This window comes from Temnothorax americanus, unplaced genomic scaffold, assembly GCF_048541705.1.
Source record: "Temnothorax americanus isolate GAGA-0224 unplaced genomic scaffold, ASM4854170v1 Scaffold28, whole genome shotgun sequence".
Taxonomy (NCBI): Eukaryota; Metazoa; Arthropoda; class Insecta; order Hymenoptera; family Formicidae; genus Temnothorax; species Temnothorax americanus.
Window position 1 is genome coordinate 1,510,723 of NW_027509421.1, and position 22,610 is coordinate 1,533,332.

Consider the following 22,610-nt stretch of genomic DNA (forward strand, 5'->3'; position numbering starts at 1 on the left):
GTGTGTGTGTGTGTGTGTGTGACTGCGTGATGTACTCGGTCGAGTGTATCGTGTTTCTCAATATGAAAATTATGGGCGTAGCACGGACACGCGTCAAGTGAGGAGAGGCAATGCCGGAAAATAGGTATGTCAAATAGTTTAGACGTTGAAAATGGATGCGACTCCTTCTTATTAAAGGAGTACGTATCCGCACGTTATTTTCCATCGATGATCTCTGTTTACTAACAGTTCGCGCATGTCGGTTCGTTGATGATGACTTGACTTTCGCGATTATAAGAAAAAAGTGTATTGAACATTTCTCTCGTATATTAATGATATTTTTTGACTTATGCTTTGTTAATTAATGTATTCGATTTATAAACATATTAAATCGATTACGACAATATTATACTGTATATTACAGATATAGTCATTAAATTGCAAGGTATAAAAAAATGATTAAGTATTAAGGAATAACTGTAAATACTTTATTTGTACTTTAAGGAGGAGTTTAATGGTTTGCAAACATTTATTTTATCTAGCCAGACGAAAGCGAATATTGACAGATTAATTAACACTTTTATTGCTATTTTAATGACAAATAAACATTCTACTAGAGTTATGTGAATTCTGGAATCTGGATATCTGGAATATGTGAATTTATATAATGATGTCATATATACATAATATTATAAGAAGATAGTTTTTGAATCTTTTATATATTAATTATATTCCTGTATGTAATATTATAATCCATTTTAATTTTAATTTTTACACACACACACACACACACACACACACACTCTCTCTCAATTAAGAATGATTATATTTTATTTATTCTTAGGTATTAAATGAAAAAGAATAAAAACATATTTCAACAATAAAGTAATTACTTAAATATTATCTTAACACATATGAGTATTACACACACACACACATACGTTGAAATATATTACATAATTAAAAGTTATGTAATAAAAAAATGAGGTAAAAATTTACCAACATTAATATTGTTTTTAGAAAGCACAATAATTATAATACTACTAAATATATATAATATCCTTCATGTTGTCGTCGTTTATATATAAGTCAAATAAGTTTTGTTTTTTAAGAAGTATATTTAAAAAGTTTCTATACTGTTTTTTTTTATATTTTATATATGTAATGATAGAGGAAAAAATTGGACTCTCACTACAATTCGAAAAAACAATTTTAAATACATAATTCCACAGTGAATTGTAAATATGCTTTTCATTACTGTCCGTTAACTCCGTGTCCATTTGATAAGCATTACGTAACAGGAGTCTTTTATTTTCTTGCTCGCAATTTCAACCAGAAGCCATTGTCAGGCATCATGAAGATCGTTTTCTTGTTTAGCACCACAGGAAATCTAGTCTGAACATCGGGTTCAAGTTCGCAACGCCAAAGTAGGTAGAACAGCATAATTTTTGCTTCCATTAGAGCAAATCTATTAGCTATGCAGACTCTGGGTCCGATACCAAATGGCACAAAGACTGAATTATCCACGTCACCGTTAAGAAATCTTTCTGGATCGAACTTGTCTGGCTGCGGATAGTACTTTGGATCGCGATGGAGACAGAAAACTGGGAACCATATACAATCCCCAGGCTTCATCGTAATTGGTTCGCCGTCTGAAGTCGCTGGTGGCAATTCCGTCTCTTTGACACATATTCTGTCGAGGAAAGATACCAGCGGATATAATCTGAGAGTTTCGTTTACCACGGCGTCCAAGTATTTCATGCGATTTATTGCCTCGTAGGTAGGTTTGCCATCAGTCTGTCTGAGAACATTATCAATTTCCTCTCTTAATTTACTTTGAATATCAGGATTGGTAGCGAGTACATGCGTCATAAAACACATGGCTGTTGATGTAGTATCGAATCCGGCGAGAAAGAAACTGAACGCCTGGGCGGTCATTTCGTCAATGTCGAACTCAGGTCCGCTAGCTCTCTTCCTAGTCTCCATCATCAATTGAATCATGTCCGGACGAACAATTCCTTGCTCATCTCTGACCTTCACTGTGTTGGAAACGATATCTTTAAAAAAATTCTCAATTTTTGGGCCAAACATCTTGAAATTGAAGAGCTTTGCAAGTAGAGGGAAGTTTCTATGCATGAAGAACTTGAAGGACAGCCAACTGTCAAAAGTCATTGCATTTTGACCAACCAAGAAGAACTCGTTGTTCGGGTGCTTAAAAGAATCCACGCCGATGCCGAAAGCACACGTGGCCACTGCGTCGCTGGCGTATCTGCCCAGTATGTCTTTCATATCATAGGTCTTGCCGACTTTTCCGGATTGCGTTGCCACAAAATCGACGAAGTTCTCGGCGCACTGACTCATAAGTCCGAACATCGTCTTCATCTTGCTGGATGTGAAACTAGGGCTAAGAAGCTTCCGCATCTCGCGCCATTGATCCCCTCGCATGCCAAACAGATTTTTACCGGCTATCGGATCAAGAGTTTCGTTTACGAAGTTACGGTGATCGCAGAAGTTGTCGAATTGTTTGATGGCAATCGTGGAAATCACGTTTGGATCACGAATAACGAAGGTCGGCGTAATAAAATCGTAGAAGCCGAAGTATTTTGCGTTCGGAAAGAGATTGTATATTTTTTGTAGATGCTCCATGTGGGATGTACGTCGATAAACAAATGGTGCCATGTTGCCCAACAATGGAATTGGTCGCACATGCGGGATTCTCAGTCGTTCGAAGTAAGATAACTGTCTTAGAACAAAATAATATAAGCAAATGCTCGCTGCCAGAATAATCAGAAGCAAGGTAGACGGCTCCATGGCGACAGGATTAATCTCCAGATTAATTGTTCAAGTAGAAGACGTTCCTGATTAAGTTTTGTTTTTCGACAGTTTTCATTTCGGATTGATGAAACAATTTCCACACTTGATTGTTAATGTTATTGACGCGAGAAGCAGCGCAAATTACATTATCGTACTAGTTTTGTTAATTGGCGTTACAACTTTTGTTTAAATGGAAACAGTTAAATCGATAAATCTAGCGATAAAGATGCACGCACTACGCGTGAGATTTTACGACTGACTCGTCTGCACGGACGCCACGATAAAAATTATGTAACATTATAAGTGCATGGATATGAATGTCATAAAGTCATTTATCACTTTGATTATTTTCTTGAAATGATGAGGCGCTTCTTCGCAAACATATTCTTATCAATATACGCGCTTATTGCCTCTTTAAATGAACTGGATTAGAGGTCAATTGTATTTTTATTTTACAACAATGCCATTGCTCAAGAATTTGAATAAAATAACAAAAAGAGATATGATGTTTTCTTCTGATAATTTTCATAATTTTTATTGCGTATTTTTGCAAGATTCAATACGTAAATGATAAAAGCACAATATAAATTAATTTTTTATTTTTTTAGATGTTTTTGTTCTTATATTTTCTTTATAACATTATATTCTGTATATTTTTAATTTATCGTGACTGATAAATAAAAAGACTACAAATAAGATTAGCAATTGTTGTTATTTTTATTACAAATTATAAATTGATTTGTTCATTTTTGATTACATAATTTTCAAGAAAAAATTTGGATTTAAATAATGCTTCGTATATTAATTAAACACATATTATGTTATAACATTAACCCTTAAATGCCCCGTGGGGTCCAGCGGACCCCAGACCCTTTAGAATGAAATTTTTTTAAATGTTCTTGCCAAAAATGGAGCTCATGCTCTCATTGATGATAGTTGAGTGCGTGACCTGCCCGTTTGTACACTTAGCAGTACTCAGTTTACTTAATTTTTTATACTATGTTGAAATTGAAATTTTAACAATATAAGCATTTTATTCTCTTTTCTAAGCCTTGAACGACATTGAAAAAAATTTTCATAACTAAAGATCAAAAAATCAATGAGTAAGGAGACATTTTTCATGCTGGGGTCTATTAGACCCCTCATGTCATTTACGAGATTCTTGAGAGGTGTGGCATTTAAGGGTTAAATATATTTTTATTATTATATATTTATTAATTAATTTTTTAAAAAATGAATACAGATCAAAAGATTCATAAAATGAATATTAATAGAGTTATAAATCGGAGTAAATTTCGATTTTTATAGGACACAGGTATCTGTCTATAAGATATTGTAGAATTAGAACATGAATAAAATTCTGATGAAATTGACACGGTTGTTTTCCGCAATAAACGTGTAATTGGCACAACTTAATAAAATTTTAACTTTATATAATTTCCATGTTATCTGCAGAGCTCTCGAAAATTATGCAATAGACAATGTAACAAGAAAATTTATGAAGGTGAAGTTTGCAGTTAAGGACACATCATTCTATTAACTGAATGTGATAATAATAGAAATGATTTGAGAAATGAGGAGGCACTTATATAGTGTGCTACTATGATTGGCACCCCAAGGATATGCCTAAATAATCCAGTTAATACTTTATCCAAATGCGGGAAATTAATAAATTGTTGAATCTTTTCACTTGAATTAATTGACAATGAAATGAATGATCCATTCTTCTTATATAGCAATTGTATTAAAAATTTATCCTTTTCTAAATATTTAAAAAAATATACATTTTTTTATAAATAATTTATTTCACAATTATTTTTAATTTATTAATATATAAATATAGGTATAATTTATAAATATATAATTAAATATTTGAGAATACAAAAAAAGTTGTTCAAATTGATCATACATTTGTCACTTCAACAAATATGACTTAACTAAATTAAAAATCAAATCGAATTAATTGCGGAATACATAGTCGCATTATTACATTCGTGTTTTTTATTTATGAACTAAAGTAAAATAATTTTATACTACAATGTAAGCCATGTGTTTTGATGGATAATATATTGAGTTGAAATAAAAATTATCAGTGGTTTATTATAAATTAATTGAATAAACGTGAAAAGAAATGTAAAAGTCTCTTTTATACAACGTACAAGAAAGTGCATGTTTAAGAAACACTTTTTAAAAAACACTAGCTGCACTTTGCAAAACTTCTACACGCATATAATTTAGCAATCATATGCACCGGTGAATGCATAACGTTACATTTTGTGGATTGCTCGTTCATGTTTATTTCAGTTACTGTTTCACATCTTGTGAAACTTGTGTCTGTGCATAATTCAAAATGTTGTATCTGTTTGCATAAAATTGTAGTCTGTTTAAATTGCTTGTTAGGATTTTAATGTAAAACAAAATGTGAATGTGTGTGTGTGTGTGTGATGCAGTGCAAGAAACTTAAATTAATTACTTTTGGATATGTATACATCTAAACTTTTGTAACATTTTTAAACAAAGTAAATTAGAATCAGATATTATATAGTATTTTATTAAGAAGCTGATATAACTTAAAAATTATTTTGATCCTAATTTTGCATAATCTACAAAACACGAAAATATACAAGATTGTCAACTCTGCTATAAATAAATCTAATTTATATTGCTACCATTGATTTTATTAGTTCTCTAATTTTTTATCTAGAAGCTTATAAATGTTTGCGATCAATAAACGATATCTCATCGTTCTGATGTTATCTAAAAATGTGCAAGGTATAAAAACAACTTTTCAATTCTATATCAGTTAATTATACTTTAAGTGCACACATGTGAATATCGGTAAGATTGCACCATCTTGAGTCTTATAATAAGTTTTTTATCTTACTGTTTTAAGATTATCATTATTGATATATGAAGTTTATTATTTAAAAATTGAGTTGGGATAAAGACTAACAATAAGATGCGTGGATCTCACTTCAAAATCATCGTTGAATATTTTTGAATGGTACAAAAGAAATGTTTATTTCAAATGTTATAAGAGTATTCGGACATAATAAAATTATACTAAAGTCAAATAAGAAAAATTACGAGAAAAATTATTTCAGATTTTTTAAATAACATATTGATGATATTTCTTGGCTTGTGTTTTGTTCATTAATGTATTTGATTCGAAAACATTAATTAATATTATATTGTATTAAAGATACTTTACTCGTATTTTGACGAGAGTTTAGTTGTCTACAAAAATTTGTTCTATCTGGCTAGACAAAAATTTTTATAGATGAAATTAACTATTTTATTGCTATTTTAATGATAAACATTCTACTGTCCTAGAATACATAAATTCAATGTAATTTTTTATAAATTAATAATACTCGTATGTATACCTACTATTATAATCAATTTTAATCTTGATTTTCTCTCTCTCTCTCTCTCTTTTTTTCTTTTTTTCTCTCTTTCTCAATCGAGTATTATGATATTTCATATTGTTTGCTTATTACATTAAAAAGAAAAGAAACATATATCAACAATAAAGTAATTACTTAAATATTATCTTAACGTAAATGCATATTACATAAGTGTATATAAGTTAAATATGTTTTGTACGTGACATTCATATACTTTACATATAACCATATATGTGCGGCCATGTGACAAGTGCATAATAATCTACTCATAATATTTTTATTCATTATTACGTACAAATTTTATTTGACTTATATTGTATGAACAAAAAGATAACATATATATATATATATATATATATATATATATATATATATAAGAGAGATATTGTATGTTTACAGAGAAAAAATTAGTAGTAAATATTATAAAGATATTAGTAGTATTACAATTATACTGCTTTAAAAGAACATAGAACATACTCTAAATGTGAATAAATTTTTATCTCGCTTTTTTTTTAAGTAACAGTATTTATAAAGATAGTTTTTTGAAATTTTTATTTTTTTATATGTACAATTGTGGAGAAAAGATTGAATTTCCGCTACAATTTGAAAGAGTAACTTTAAGTATACATATAATTCTATGCTTCATGAATTATAAACATGTCTCCTCTCACTGTCCTTCAACTTTGTGTCTATTCGATAAGTATTATGTAACTGGAGTTTTCGATTCTCTTGTTCGCAATTTCAACCAGAAGCCCTTGTCCGGCAACATAGCGAATGATTTCTTTGTCAACACGATGGGATTTGCAGTTTTAACATCGGGCTCGAGATCGCAGTGCCAAAGCAGGTAGAACAGCATAATTTTTGTTTCCATCAAGGCGAATCTATTACCAATACAGATTCTAGGTCCGATACCAAATGGCATATAAACCGAATTATTCACATCATTGTTCAGGAATCTTTCAGGATCGAACTTGTCTGGCTGCGGATAGTATTTTGGATCGCGATGCAGAGAGTAAGCTGGAAACCATATGCTGTCTCCAGGCTTTATCATGATCGGTTCGCCATCTAAAGTCGCTGGTGGCAATTCGGTCCTTTTGACACATTTTCTGTCTATGAAAGTTCCTGGCGGATATAATCTAAGAGTTTCGTTTATCACGGCGTCTAAGTACTTCATGCGATTGATGGCCTCGTAAGTAGGTTTACCGTTGGTCTGTCTGACGACATCATCAATTTCTTCTCTTAATTTTCTCTGAATATCGGGATTGACACCGACTTCGTTTGTTACAAAACACATGGCTGTTGATAAAGAATCGAATCCGGCGAGAAAAAAAACGAACGCCTGGGCAGTCATTTCGTCAATGTCGAACTCAGGTCCACTATCTTTATTTCTAGTCTCCATCATCAACTGAATCATGTCCGGACGAACAATTCCTTTCTCATCCCTGACCTTCACTGTGTTGGAGACGATATCTTTAAAAAAATTCTCTATTTTTTTGCCAAACATTTTGAGATTGAGGAGTTTTGCAAGTGCCGGGAAGTTTTTTTGCAGGAAGAACTTGAAGGCCAGCCAATTGTCAAAAGTCATTGCCTTTTTGGCAAGCAAGAAGAACTCGTTGTTCGGGTGCTTAAAAGAATCCACGCCGATGCCGAAAGCACACGTGGCCACTGCGTCGTTGGCGTATCTGCCCAGTATGTCTTTCATATCATACGTCTTGCCGATATTTCCGGATTGCGTTGCCACGAAATCGACGAAGTTCTCGGCGCACTGACTTATAAGTTCGAACATCATCTTCATCTTGCTGGATGTGAAACTAGGGCTAAGAAGCTTCCGCATCTCGCGCCAGTGATCCCCTTTTAGATCAAACAGACTTTTACTGACCATTGGTTCAAGAGTTTCGTTCAGGAAGTTATTGTGATCACAGAAGTTGTCGAACTTTTTGATGGCAATCGTGGAAATCAGATCTGGATCACGGATAACGAAGGTCGGTGTTATAAAATCGTAGAGGCCAAAGTATTTTGCGTTCGAGAAGAGATTGTAGAATCTTTGTACATGCTCCATATGGGATGTACGTTGAAAAATAAAAGGTGCCATGTTGCCCAATAATGGAACCGGTTTCACGTGCGGGATCTTTAGTCGCTCGAAGTAAGAAAGCTTTCTTAGAACGAAATAATATAAGCAAATACTCGCTGCCAGAATTGTCAGAAGCAAAGTAGATAGCTCCATCGCGACAGGAATCTCTAGATTCGTTGTATACAAAAAGAAGAAGTTTTTGATTAAGTTCTGATTGTCGGCAGTTTTTGTTTCGGATTGATGAAACGATTTCCACACTTAATTGATAATGTTATTGACACGATAAGAAGCGCAAATTACATTAACGTATTAGTTTTGTTAATTGTCCTTAGAACTTCTGTTTGAATGGATACGGTTAACTCGATAGATCTGGCGATACGATACACACACCATGCGTGAGATTTTACGACTGACTCCTTCACGGACGCCAGGATAGAATTATATATTCGCAAGTGGGTAGATATGAATGTCATTAAGTCATTTATCACTTTGATTATTTTCTTTAAATGGCGGCGCATTTCTTCGTAAACATTCTTTATCAATATGCGCTTGTCGCCTTTTTAAATAAACTGGATTAGACATCAATTGTATTTTTATTTTACAACAATGCCATTGCTAAAAAATTTGAATAAAATAACAAAGAGATATGATGTTTTCTTCTGATAATTCATAATTTTTGTTGCATATTTTGCACGATTCAATACGTAAATGATAAAAGCATAATATGTATTTATTTTATTTTCTTATTATATCATCTTTATATAACCTTATATATTCTGTATAGTTTTAATTTATCGTGACTGTAAATAAAAAAGACAGTAATCCAGCAAGTACAAATAAGATTAGCCATTGTTATTTTTGTTACAAGTTATAAATTTATTTGTTCATTTTTAATCACATCTCATAATAATATAATGTCCCTTGATTTTAAAATTAATGTACTTAAATAGATCTAAAAATATAGCTAAAATACGGTAATAATATAAATCAATGTTCTTTTAACTATATGTAAAAAGATAGAACACTGTACTGAAAGAACACGTTAATGATTTAATAAATCGGATTTGAATTAAGAACAAGAGAGCTTTTAGTTCTGGAATTTTTCCAAAATTATAAGGACGATAATACTATCATTGACTTCTTTCATGAATTCATTTCTATTTTTGTAGAACTTGTTTTTCATTAAATGAATTGCGGGAATTAAGTGCCCTGATAGCACAGTGTCAGTTGGTGCCGTCATAATGCCGTCGTGTTGCTGTTAATATACACGAATTTCGTGCATATTAACAGCAACACGACGGCATCATGACGGCACCAACTGACACTGTGCTATCAGGGTGAAGGTGAACCGCGATGACGTATGCATGATTTATTGATGTGCATCACATCCAATATAAAACATTGATAGAACCGAATAAGAGATAGTTTTTTTCTACTGTATAAATACAGTAAAAGCTGCAGAATAATTTTTTGATTGCATAATTTTTAAGAAAATAATTTAATTTTTAGTTACATAATTTTCAAGAAAAAATTTGGATTTAAGTAATGCTTCGTATATTAATTAAACACATATTATGTGATAACTTTAAATATATTTTTATTATTATATATTTATATTAATTAATTTTTAAAAAATTAATAGAGATCAAAAGATTCATAAAATGAATATTAATAGAGTTATATAAATCGGAGTAAATTTCGATTTTTATAGAACACAGGTATCTGTCTAGAAGATATCGTAGAATTAGAACATGACTAAAATTCTAATGAAATTGACACGGTTGTTTTCCGCAATGAACGTCTAATCGGCACAACTTAATACAATTTTAACTTTTGTTTTTGCTGATGCAATTTTCTATTTTAAGCTATGAATAAATATAAGTTTTATGTTATCAGAGCTTTCGAAAATTATGCAATACACAATGTAACAAGAAAATTTATCAAGGTGAAGTTCGCAGTTAAAGACACATCATTCTATCAACTGAATGTGATAATAATAGAAATGGTGATTTGAGAAATGAATAGGCACTTATATTGTGTGCTACTATGATTGGCACCCCAAGGATTTGCCTAAATAATCCCGTTAATACTTTATCCAAATGCGGGAAATTAATAAATTGTTGGATCTTTTCACTTGAATTAATTGACAATGAAATGAATGATCCATTCTACTTATATAGCAATTGTGCACCATCTTGATAGTCTTATAATAAGTTGTATTATCTTACTGTTTTAAGATTATTATTATTGACATATGAAGTTTATTATTTAAAAATTGAGTTGGGTTAAATATTACACTTAAAGATACGTGGGTCTTATTTCAACTCTACATCATCGTTGAATATTTTTGAAAGAAATAAAGAAATATTTATTTCAAATGTTATAAGAATATTCGTATAACATAATATAATAATAACATAATAACATAATAAACACGTATAACATAATAACATTATACTAAAGTCAAATTACAGAAAGTATAAGATCTTATTAATATTAATTATATTTTTTGGCTTGTGTTTTGTTCATTAATGTATTTGATTCGAAAACAAATTAATTAATATTATATTGTATTAAAGATACTTTACTCGTACTTTAACGACAGTTTAGTTGTCTACAAAAATTTATTCTATTTGACCAGACAAAAATTTCTAGATGAAATTAACTATTTTATTGCTATTTTAATGATAAACAATCTACTGTCCTAGAATACATAAATTCATTGTAATTTCTTATAAATTAATTATACTCCTCGTACGTATACCTACTATTATAATCAATTTTAATCTTGATTTTCTCTCTCTCTTTTTTTTCTTTTTTTCTCTCTTTTTCAATCGAGTATTATGATATTTCATATTGTTTGCTTATTACATTAAAGAGAAAAGAAACATATATCAACAATAAAGTAAGTACTTAAATATTATATTAACGTATATGCATATTACATAAGTGTGTATAAGTTAAATACGTTTTGTACGTGACATATACTTTACATATATTATAACTATATATGTGCGGTCATGTAACAAGTGAATAATGATCTACTCATAATATTTTCATTCGAATTATTACGTACAAAATTTATTTGACTTATATTGCATAAGCAAAGACAATATGAGAGATATTGTTTACAGAGAAATTGGTAGTAGATACTGTAAAGATATTAATCGTATTACAATTATACTGTTTTAAAAGAACATATTCTAAATGAGAATAAATTTTTATTTCGCTTTTTTTTAAAGTGACAGTATTTATAAAGATAGTTTTTTGAAATTTCTATTTTTTTATATGTACAGTTGTGGAAAAGACCGAACTATTTGAAAGAGAGAGAGGACTTTAAATATACGTATAATTCCATGCTTGATGAATTGTAAATATGCTTCATCACTGTCTCTCAACTTCGTGTCCGTTCGATAAGCCTTGTGTAACTGGAGTTTTGGATTCTCTTATTCGCAATTTTAACCAGAAGCCCTTTTCCGGCAACATAGCGAATGATTTCTTTGTCAACACGATGGGGTTTGCAGTTTTAACATCGGGCTCGAGATCGCAGTGCCAAAGCAGGTAGAACAGCAGAATTTTTGTTTCCATCAAGGCGAATCTATTACCTATGCAGATTCTGGGTCCAACACCAAATGGTATATAGACCGAATTGTCCACCTGATTGTTAAGGAATCTTTCTGGATCGAATTTGTTTGGCTGCGGATAGTACTTTGGATCGCGATGCAGAGAGAAAGCTGGGAACCATATGTTTTCTCCAGGTTTTATTATGACCGGTTCGCCGTCTGAAGTCGCTGGTGGCAATTCGGTCTCTTTGACACATTTTCTGTCTATGAAAGATGCTGGCGGATATAATCTAAGAGTTTCGTTTATCACGGCGTCTAAGTACTTCATGCGATTGATGGCCTCGTAGGTAGGTTTACCGTTGGTCTTTCTGACGACGTCATCAATTTCCTCTCTTAATTTGCTCTGAATATCGGGATTGACAGCGACTTCATGAGCTATAAAACTCATGGTTGTTGAGGTAGTATCGAATCCGGCGAGAAAGAAAACGAATGCCTGGGCAGTCATTTCGTCAATGTCGAACTCAGGTCCACTATCTTTATTTCTAGTCTCCATCATCAACTGAATCATGTCCGGACGAACAATTCCTTTCTCATCCCTGACCTTCACTGTGTTGGAAACGATATCTTTGAAAAATTTTTCTATCTCTGGGCCAAACATTTTGAGATTGAGGAGTTTTGCGAGTAGCGGGAAGTTTCCATGCAGGAAGAACTTGAAGGCCAGCCAATTGTCAAAAGTCATTGCCTTCTTGGCAAGCAAGAAGAACTCGTTATTCGGGTGCTTAAAAGAATCCACGTTGATGCCGAAAGCACACGTGGCCACTGCGTCGTTGGTGTATCTGCCCAGTATGTCTTTCATATCATACGTCTTGTCGGTTTTGCCGGATTGCGTTGTCACAAAATCGACGAAGTTCTCGGCGCACTGACTCATAAGTCCGAACATCATCTTCATCTTGCTGGATGTGAAACTAGGGCTGAGAAGCTTCCGCATCTCGCGCCAGTGATCCCCTTTCAGGTTAAACAGATTTTTACTGGCCATAGGATCAACAGTTTCGTTCGCGAAGATAGTGTGATCACAGAAGTTGTCGAACTTTTTGATGGCAATAGTGGAAATCAGATCTGGATCACGGATAACGAAGGTCGGTGTTATAAAATCGTAAAGGCCGAAGTATTTTACGTTCGAAAAGAGATTGTAGAATCTTTGTACCAGTTCCATATGGGATGTACGTTGAAAAATAAAAGGTGCCATGTTGCCCAATAATGGAACCGGCTTCACATGCGGGATCTTTAGTCGCTCGAAGTAAGATAGCTTTCTTAGAACGAAATAATATAAGCAAATACTCGCTGCCAGAATTGTCAGAAGCAAAGTAGATAGCTCCATCGCGACAGGAATCTCCAGATTCGTTGCACAAGAAGAAGTTTCTGAAACGGTTCTGATTGTCGGTAGTTTTTGTTTCGGATTGATGAAACGATTTCCACACTTAATTGATAATGTTATCGATACGATAAGAAGCGCAAATTACATTATTGTATTAGTTTTGTTAATTGTCCTTAGAACTTTTGTTTAAATGGAAACGGTTAACTCGATAGATCTGGCGACACGATATACACACCATGCGTGAGATTTTACGACTGACTTTTGCACGGACGCCAGGATAGAATTATATAACATTCTCAAGTACGTAGATATGATTATTAAGTCATTTATCACTTTGATTATCTTTTTTAAATGACGGCGCACTTTTTCGTAAACATATTTTTATCAATTTGTGAAGCTTGTCGCCTTTTTAAATGAATTGGATCAGATGTCAATTGGCTTTTTATTTTAACAATGTCATTATCCAACAATTTCTAATAATAAGACAATAGAGAAAGATGATATCTTCTTCATCTGATAATTCATAATTTTTATTACGTATTTGTACTTGATACAATATATAAATGATAATAATATAAGTTATTTTTGTTCCGCTAATGTTGTTGATTTTTGATATCTTTTTTATAATCTTAACCCTTGCAGGCCACATTTATTTTTTGAATTGAGTTCGGTTAAGGACTAACTGAAGATAAATACGTGGATCTTCTTCACTTTAACTACATCATTGTTGAATATTTTTGAATAGAAAATAAGGAAATATTTTTATTTCAAATATTATTAAGACATAATAAAATTAAAATAGAAACAGATAAGAGGAAGTAGGGGAAAGGGGAGTAAGATGACAAATTGCTAATTTTTCTAAACTAATAACAGATAACGAGTCGATGCTTAACTCATTAAAGGCTTTAGATAATAGCACGCAATCTCTTGTAGTTTGATTTCAATCTTTCTACAAAAGTGGATAATATACCTAATAAGAAATGTGTTTTGGATGCACCCATATGTAACTTTTTGGTGTTTGTTCATAAGGAATGACGTAATCATAGTAAATACTTTCACTTTCTCTATTATAGTATAGTATGGTATAGCTAAGAATGTATAGAATGACATACTAGTATTTTTCATTTTTCGCATTGCAACATTTTTATTAAATGAAAAAAATTATTCCAATGACTGCGGGTAAGATGACGAACGTCATGCGTGTGCAAGATAACGTATCCGTAAATGCATTTATAATTGTTAATGTGCATTGTAAATGTGACTGCGTCAAATTAGTTAGTATTTTAATATTGGTTACCTGTGTAAACAAATTTTATTGTGTGCATTTCACTGATTTTTTTGTTTTTTATTTTTCTTTTATTGCGTTAAAATGTTATAACACCAAAACAATATAAGAAGTTTATTACAATAAAATAAATCTTATTCGTAAAGAAGTTTATTTTTAATTTAATTTGACTTTTCATTTTCTGATTCACTACTAAAAGTCATTTTACCCGCATATGGGGGCAAAATGACGAAAACGACACGTTTTTAAAAAATGTAAATTTTTATTAATTCTAATTTATTTAGAGTTTCTAAATTTTTTTTTTACAGTTTATATGAAAGTCTTTAGTGAATCTAAAAAAATAATAGATCATTATTTTTACATTCTCACAGAAATTAGGAAAAATCGGCAAATCTTAAGGTCGTCATCCTACCCCTCTTTTCCCTATTGAAGATTTTTCTAACGCCATATTATGATATTTCTTGGCTTGTGCATTGTTAATTAATATTTGATTTATATTTTATAAACATATTAAATCGATTAATGTTATATTGTATTGCAGATGGAGAATTACCTTTTATATTGAACTGCCAAATATAAAAATTATAATTAGGTACTTTCTTTAAATGAAGAATTGTAAATTATCGTATTTTAACGAGAGTTTAGTTGGTTGCAAAAATTAATTTTATTTGGGCAGAAAAAAAACAATTTTTAATTAATTAACAATTTTGTCGCTATTTTAATGATAAGTAAGTATTCTATTATTTTAGAATATATTATTTTAATAGTGTCATGTATGTATATATATTAATATACTCCTGTGTACATATAATATTATAATCAATTTTAATCTTAATTTTGTCTTACATACATTTTTTGCTCTCTCTTTCACTTTTTCTTTCTCTTTTTCAATCGAGTATTACTATGTTTTATTGTTTGTTTATTAATTTAAAAAACATTTCAAAAGAAAGATGATTATTTAAATATTATCTTAATACATATGCGTATATTACATAAGTAGAAGTATATTACATAATTGAAAATTACACATATGTGTATAAGTTAAATAAGTTTTGTACGCGGGTAATTTTCAAATACTTTACATATAACCATTTATGAAGTCATATAACAATTGTAACGGTATTTAAAAAACAATTTTTGGAAATTTCTATTCTCTTATACATAATATATAATTGAGGAAAAGGTTGGAATTTAGCTACAAATTAGAAAGAACAACTTTACTAAGTATATAATTTTATGTTTGATAAATTGTAAATATGCTTCATTTACTGTTCCTCAACTCCGTGTCCGTTCGATATCCCTTGTATAACAGGAATTTTCGATTCTCTTGCTCGCAATTTCAACCAGAAGCCATTGTCCGGCAATGTGGCGAATGATTTCTTCGTCAACACGATGGGATTTGCAGTTTTAACATCGGATTCGAGATCGCAGCGGCAAAGCAGGTAGACCAGCATAATTTTTGTTTCCATCAAGGCGAATCTATTACCAATACAGATTCTAGGTCCGATACCAAATGGCATGTAAACCGAATTATCCACATCATTGTTAAGGAATCTTTCTGGATCGAACTTGTCTGGCTGCGGATAATACTTTGGATCGCGTTGCAGAGAGAAAGTTGGAAACCATATATTGTCCCCTGGTTTTATCGTGATCGGTTCGCCGTCTGACGTCGCTGGTGGCAATTCGGTCTCTTTGACACATTTTCTGTCTATGAAAGATGCTGCCGGATATAATCTGAGAGCTTCGTTTATCACGGCGTCTAAGTACTTCACGCGATTGATGGCCTCGTAGGTAGGTTTACCGTTGGTCTGTCTGACGACGTCATCAATTTTCTCTCTTAATTTGCTCTGAATATCGGGATTGACAGCGAGTTGGTGCGTGACGAAACACATGGTTAATGATGAAGTATCGAATCCGGCGAGAAAGAAAACGAACGCCTGGGCGGTCATTTCGTCAATGTCGAACTCAGGTCCACTATCTTTATTTCTAGTCTCCATCATCAACTGAATCATGTCCGGACGAACAATTCCTTTCTCATCCCTGACTTTCACTGTGTTGGAGACGATATTTTTAAAAAAATTCTCTATCTTTGGGCCAAACATTTTGAGATTCAGGAGTTTTGCGAGTAGCGGGAAGTTTCTATGCATGAACGCCTTGAAGGCCAACCTGCAGCTGTCAAAAGTCATTGCTTCTTTACCAAGCAAAAAGAACTCGTTGTTCGGGTGCTTAAAAGAATCCACGTTGATGCCGAAGGCACACGTGGCCACTGCGTCGCTGGCGTATCTGCCCAGCATGTCTCTCATATCATATGTCTTGCCGGTTTTTCCGGATTGCGTTGCCACAAAATCGACGAAGTTCTCGGCGCACTGACTCATAAGTCCGAACATCATTTTCATCTTGCTGGATGTGAAACTAGGGCTAAGAAGCTTTCGCATCTCGCGCCAGTGATCCCCTTTCATGTCGAACAGATTTCTACCGGCTATCGGATCAAGAGTTTGGATCACGAAGTTATCGTGATCACAGAAGTTGTCGAACTTTTTGATGGCAATCGTGGAAATCAGATCCGGATCACGGATAACGAAGGTCGGTGTTATAAAATCCTGGAGGCCGAAGTATTTTGCGTTTGAGAAGAGATTGTAGAATCTTTGTACCAGCTCCATATGGGATGTACGTTGAAAAATAAAAGGTGCCATGTTGCCCAATAATGGAATCGGTTTCACGTGCGGGATCTTTAGTCGTTCGAAGTAAGATAGTTTCCTTAGAACAAAATAATATAAACATATAATCGTTGTCAGAATAGTCAGAAGCAAAGTAATTGGCTCCATCGCGACAGGATCAATCTACAGATTCGTTGTACAAGAAGAAGACGTTCCTGATTAAATTCTGGTCGTCGGCAGTTTCCGTTTCGGATTGATGAAACGGATATCCACACTTGATTGTTAAAGTAATCTCAATGACGCGAGGAAAAACAGCGTTAATTATTAGAAACGGTTGACTCGTTGGATATGGCGATGAGATGTACACACCATCAGTGAGATTTTATGACTGGCTGCTACATGTAACTCTTCATCGCGACCCACGATAAAGTTATATGAATTGTGTAAATGCTCAGATATGAATGTCATAAGGTCGCTATGACTATCTCCTTGAAATGACGGCGCACTTCTTCGCAAACATTTTTATCTATATGTTATTAAGCTTATCGCTCTTTTACATTGGATCAAGGTCACTCTATATTAATCGCAAGCAGCCAATTGTATGAACGCAAGCGGTATTAATACTTTCGGTCGCAAATATAGCAATTGCAAAGTTTGATTAAATTCAAAATTTGCATCTCTGATCTCTGCCAACTTCAGAGGTCAATTGTCTTTCTATTTTAGCAATGTTATTGTCAACAAGTTGAATGAAATAATACAGAAATGCGATATCATCTTCTGATAATACAAGTCTACATGATTTTTGCGGTATGGAAAAGAAAAGTAGTTTCTTATAGTTTATTGTGCGCTGAATCCGAATTCGCAAGCAAGATTGTTCTCTCACGTTTACGAAAAAGATGATGTTGCAGCCTCCTATATAAAAAACGCGTGTTTTGTCATTTTTGAAGGTTTGTAGCTGACGAACCCGATGCGCGAAAGACTTATTTATCTATAAATTATTTAATAGAGATTAACAAGTTCGTGAAACCTATTGTAGACTATTGTAGACCGGGACTTAGGGAATCAATAAGTCTACTCAATTAATTAATTAATTAATTATTTATATCCTTATCGAGATTGTTTTTTTATCGAGTTTTTTATCGAGGCAATTTTTCATAGTATTCTCTTTTAATAAAACGTTATTATTTGACATTATTTGATTGATGTTGTAAATTATTTTATTGTTGAATTTGCATGCATCTGTTAAGCTTTTATTTTATTACTTTGTTGAGAATAAATCTCATATCGCGATTTAAACTTGAAATTGTGGTATCAATGAGCCACTGGCAAAAAGAGTTTTATAATAGTTATTTGTGCAACAAGTGCTGTAAGATGAAAGGCGAGTGCGGTCACACCGCACCCGGGAATTTTCATCTTTACGCACGACTTGCACGTGTTACTTGCACGTGTTACATAAAAGAAATTTTATAATAAACATATTCATTATAGAAATCGAGATCTAAGCGATAGAAATCCAAGCGATAAGTAAAGAGAAAATTATAAATTTAAGTTGTCTTTCCGTCGCGATGTATCTACAGGCCATAATTATTTTATAAAGCGCTAATTATTGTGAAACCATACTAACTCGAGTGTTTTATGTGACAAACGGTATTTTGTTTTTTAATTTTTGATTTTTCACAGGAATTTTATCTCGCTCAGAATCAAACATAGCGCGTGTTACAAATATTCGCGCACGTAGCTACGTAATTTAAAATACAATATCTTGTGCACGTAGAGAAATGCTAGTTTTCATCTAAAAAAAGATTTCACTGACGCGAGCGTGTCCATTCTCATTCTTCAATCAATCAAATTTTGCACCTGTCGGTATGCGACACGAGTCCGCACGGAAAAGACCGATTCAAGATTCGAGCCGAATGCGACTGAATGCGACGTGCGACGGCGACATCGGGCGTCTCGTTTCAGTTGTGTCGCGTCGCGAGATAAATAGCCGCAGTGAATTGGTCTCTGGTCTATCCGGACGCCGAGGAGCTCGACGGCGAGGGTCGAACACAGGATTCCGGCACTCGTTGACGGGCTCGGGTAATTTGGAATTAAAGCCGAGTTAAAAGTTGCATCTCTTTTCTCAGTTTCCCTAACCTCCCCGACTCTACGCCACGGCGGCGACGGCAAGATTCCGGGATCGCCGGCGGCCAGGTCGTTGAAATATCGTCCCGGGGGAGGAATATGAGGTGCGTATCTGCGTTTATCTTCGACGGACGTGAAACCCGTCTGTCCTCACGGTGACGCTCATAAAACCTGTCGTCGGTCGTCGCGCAGATAACCTCTCGACATGAGCTACAACAAGAAGGTGGCGTACTTCTACAACCCGGAGGTGGGTAACTTCCACTACGGCCCGGGTCACCCCATGAAGCCGCACCGGCTCTCCGTCATTCACAGCCTCGTGCTGAACTACGGCCTCCAGCGGAAGATGCAGATCTACCGGCCGTACCGCGCCAGCACCCACGACATGTGCCGCTTCCACTCGGAGGATTACGTGGAATTCCTGCAGCGCGTCACGCCGCAGAACCTGCAGGGCTACACCAAGTACCTGAGCCACTTCAATGTGGGAGACGACTGTCCCGTGTTCGACGGCCTCTTCGACTTCTGCTCCATGTACACCGGCGCATCGTTGGACGGCGCCACCAAGCTCAACAACAACTGCTGCGACATCGCCGTCAACTGGAGCGGCGGTCTGCATCACGCCAAGAAATTCGAGGCGTCCGGCTTCTGTTATATCAACGACATCGTCATCGCTATACTGGAATTGCTCAAATACCGCGCTCGGGTGTTGTACATCGACATCGACGTGCATCACGGGGACGGCGTGCAGGAAGCCTTCTACCTGACCGACCGCGTGATGACCGTGTCGTTTCACAAGTACGGCAATTACTTCTTCCCCGGCACCGGCGACATGTACGAGATCGGTGCCGAGAGCGGCCGTTACTATTCCGTCAACGTGCCGCTGAAGGAAGGGATTGACGACGCGTCGTACATTCAGGTCTTCAAGCCCGTCATATCGCACGTGATGGAGTTCTTCCAGCCGACGGCGATAGTCCTTCAATGCGGTGCCGATTCCCTCGCGAACGACCGACTCGGTTGCTTCAGCCTCAGCACGAAGGGGCACGGCGAGTGCGTGAAATTCGTGAGGGATCTCAACGTACCGTTGCTGACTGTCGGCGGTGGCGGTTACACATTGCGGAATGTCGCTAGGTGCTGGACTTACGAAACGTCTCTGCTCGTGGACGAGCAGATCAGCAACGAGTTACCGTATACCGAGTACTTGGAGTACTTCGCACCCGACTTCACCCTACATCCCGAGGTCGTCACCAGACAGGACAACGCCAACAGCAAGCAGTATTTAGAGGCAATTACGAGACACGTGTGCGATAATCTCAAAATGATTCAGCACTCGCCGAGCGTACAGATGCAGGACGTCCCGTGCGACGCGTTGCCACCTGAAGAGGAGCGGCAGCCGGAACCGGATCCGGACTCCCGGCAGAATCCACAGGACACGGACAAGATCGTCGAGCCGGCGAACGAGTATTACGCCGGTGACAAAGATCAGGATAAGATGGACGTGGGCGATTCGTGATAAAGACAGTAATACGGTTTACGAGAACGTGAACACGTTTAGGATCGCGCGGTCCTTCACATAGAGCCAGCAGACTCCAGCCAATTGTACGCGATTGGAATTCAATTATTTTTGATTTACCGGCAACACGGAAACTGCCGTAAAACGTACTGAGATTATCGCTTTCTATGACTGATGTCCCAGGACAATAGACGCTATTGTGCAATTACTAAATTTTAATTATTAAACTTTCAAAGTGATGTATGAAGCAAGATGAACGAGGGCTATTTGATGCGGTGCATACTTTTTAAGCTTTTTTTTACAATGCAAAAGTGTAAATATGTAAACTATACAGACCGATTCCTTTATATTGATGACGAAACAAGCATATTTTACTCAAATAAATCTTGCAGACTTTGGATAAATATGTGAAATCTATATTTAGATATAGATTTTAGATAATGAAGAATTCGTTTATCTCAAATTGCTATTGAGAGAGGAAACTATTTCTTTATTGAGAAAAAAAAAACCGATATCGTGCGATACGCTTACTCAGGATATCTAGATCTTAAATATCCATTAGGCAAGTTTATTGTTTTACATCAGACAGCAATATCCGTATTGTCTACAATGGTACAACGACGATGAGGACGATATTAATAGCGAATAATAGTGTAATAGTAGTAATAGTAATAACGATAACGTCTGTATCTCTGTCTCGGGGCTATCTCGCTATATCACAGAGAACTTAATCTTCGCACGGCATTAATTGTTCCTTTTAGAGCTCTTTTTCTTTCCTTAACTAGAATAGAAACATAAAAAGATTATCTCGGAAATAATGTGGGGTGGGGGAGGGGACGGACCTCTCCGCTTGGTAAGAGCACTAAATGCGACTAATTGCAATAAATTAGATCTCTTAAATTAAGGCGCTTTGTTCTGTACATTCGTATTTTGTAAACTCTACAAAAAGTCTCTCGAAAAATAATACACGTACAAAAATATTCGGTACGAGAGGAACGCAAATACTCGATTTCTGATTTACTCTGCAAGAACAGTGCAAAAGACTACGATGCAGAGGCAATTGCGTGCGTACTCTTCGCGAATGCGTATTACGCTGGGCTTCGTTCTTTGAGGAACACCGCGCGCGCGGTTATACGCGGCTCATTTTCGTTTGCAGAAAGCTGCTCACGGAGCTGCTTACACAGTTATACGGCTCCTTTTTTTTTTTCATTCGACGTACGAAAAATTCTCGAGTTCGCTCGTGTCCTACAAAGCGCACACGCCACATATGCGTATGTACGTGTACATATATATGCATATATAATATATAAAGTTTTCAGTCTCATAGTAACGGCAATTCCATTTGGTGTTTTGGTCTTCCCTCGAACTCTGCATATACTCCAGCGGTTCATACGCGCGTCCTCCGATTCGAAACTATATACAACGCGTACAAGAGGATATAATTAGTAGGCAGTGCTGATCCAGCGATCTTCGATAAATCTTCGGAATCTTTCTTGCTGCATAGCTTTCTTCTTTTCAACATAAAATTGCTTGACTAGATGCTGTTGGTCTTTCTCGCTCGTCTCGCAATGCCGAGCGCATTCAACAGTAGCACGTGCCGTCTGACAGGCAATGCAAATGGAATAGTGATCAGTTACGTTTCGAAGTGCTTGTAAATGCTAGTCACGTACGTCATGACTTGTTGCCAGTCGGGTCGCTCGAGTTGACACATTTCACCGATGTTCTGTGGAAAGAGAATTGATTTACGTTATTCTTAATCTCACAAGAGACTATATTCGTAACAATTCGATATACAATTACGCGATTAAACTATCGGCTTATTATAAAT

General features: G+C 34.9%; 2 protein-coding genes and 4 pseudogenes across 10 annotated transcripts in view; 1 reads left to right on the forward strand and 5 right to left on the reverse strand.

The window, feature by feature from the left end:
- Nucleotides 1–3: 3 nt before the first annotated feature.
- On the forward strand, nt 4–21,731 carry Hdac3 (histone deacetylase 3). Of its 3 annotated transcripts, XM_077410154.1 has the most exons (3): nt 4–124; nt 19,278–19,379; nt 19,468–21,731. In XM_077410154.1, exon 3 carries the CDS (start codon nt 19,481–19,483, stop codon nt 20,780–20,782), a length of 1,302 nt encoding a protein of 433 aa, XP_077266280.1. In that variant the 5' UTR covers nt 4–124; nt 19,278–19,379; nt 19,468–19,480; the 3' UTR covers nt 20,783–21,731. The 3 variants fall into 3 exon arrangements, with proteins under 3 accessions (XP_077266280.1, XP_077266281.1, XP_077266279.1); XM_077410155.1 differs by having other exon boundaries at nt 19,278–21,731; XM_077410153.1 differs by lacking the exon at nt 4–124 and having other exon boundaries at nt 19,069–19,379.
- Nucleotides 759–3,181, reverse strand: LOC143899642 (cytochrome P450 9e2 pseudogene; annotated as a pseudogene).
- Nucleotides 6,096–8,811, reverse strand: LOC143899687 (cytochrome P450 9e2 pseudogene; annotated as a pseudogene).
- LOC143899686 (cytochrome P450 9e2 pseudogene) lies at nt 10,689–13,450 on the reverse strand (annotated as a pseudogene).
- LOC143899685 (cytochrome P450 9e2 pseudogene) lies at nt 15,297–17,553 on the reverse strand (annotated as a pseudogene).
- The window catches only part of LOC143899679 (cytospin-A), a 46,589-nt gene continuing 45,230 nt past the window's right edge, over nt 21,252–22,610 (reverse strand). For all 7 annotated transcript variants that reach the window (XM_077410139.1, XM_077410145.1, XM_077410142.1 and 4 more), the window contains one exon: nt 21,252–22,505. In XM_077410139.1, the coding sequence (XP_077266265.1) occupies nt 22,416–22,505 (90 nt within the window). In that variant the 3' untranslated portion in view covers nt 21,252–22,415. The remainder of the gene's footprint in view (nt 22,506–22,610) is intronic.

Bases quoted from the DNA above. Each gene is read 5' to 3' on its own strand.
- Hdac3 (XM_077410155.1), top strand. From the start codon at position 19,481: ATGAGCTACAACAAGAAGGTGGCGTACTTCTACAACCCGGAGGTGGGT.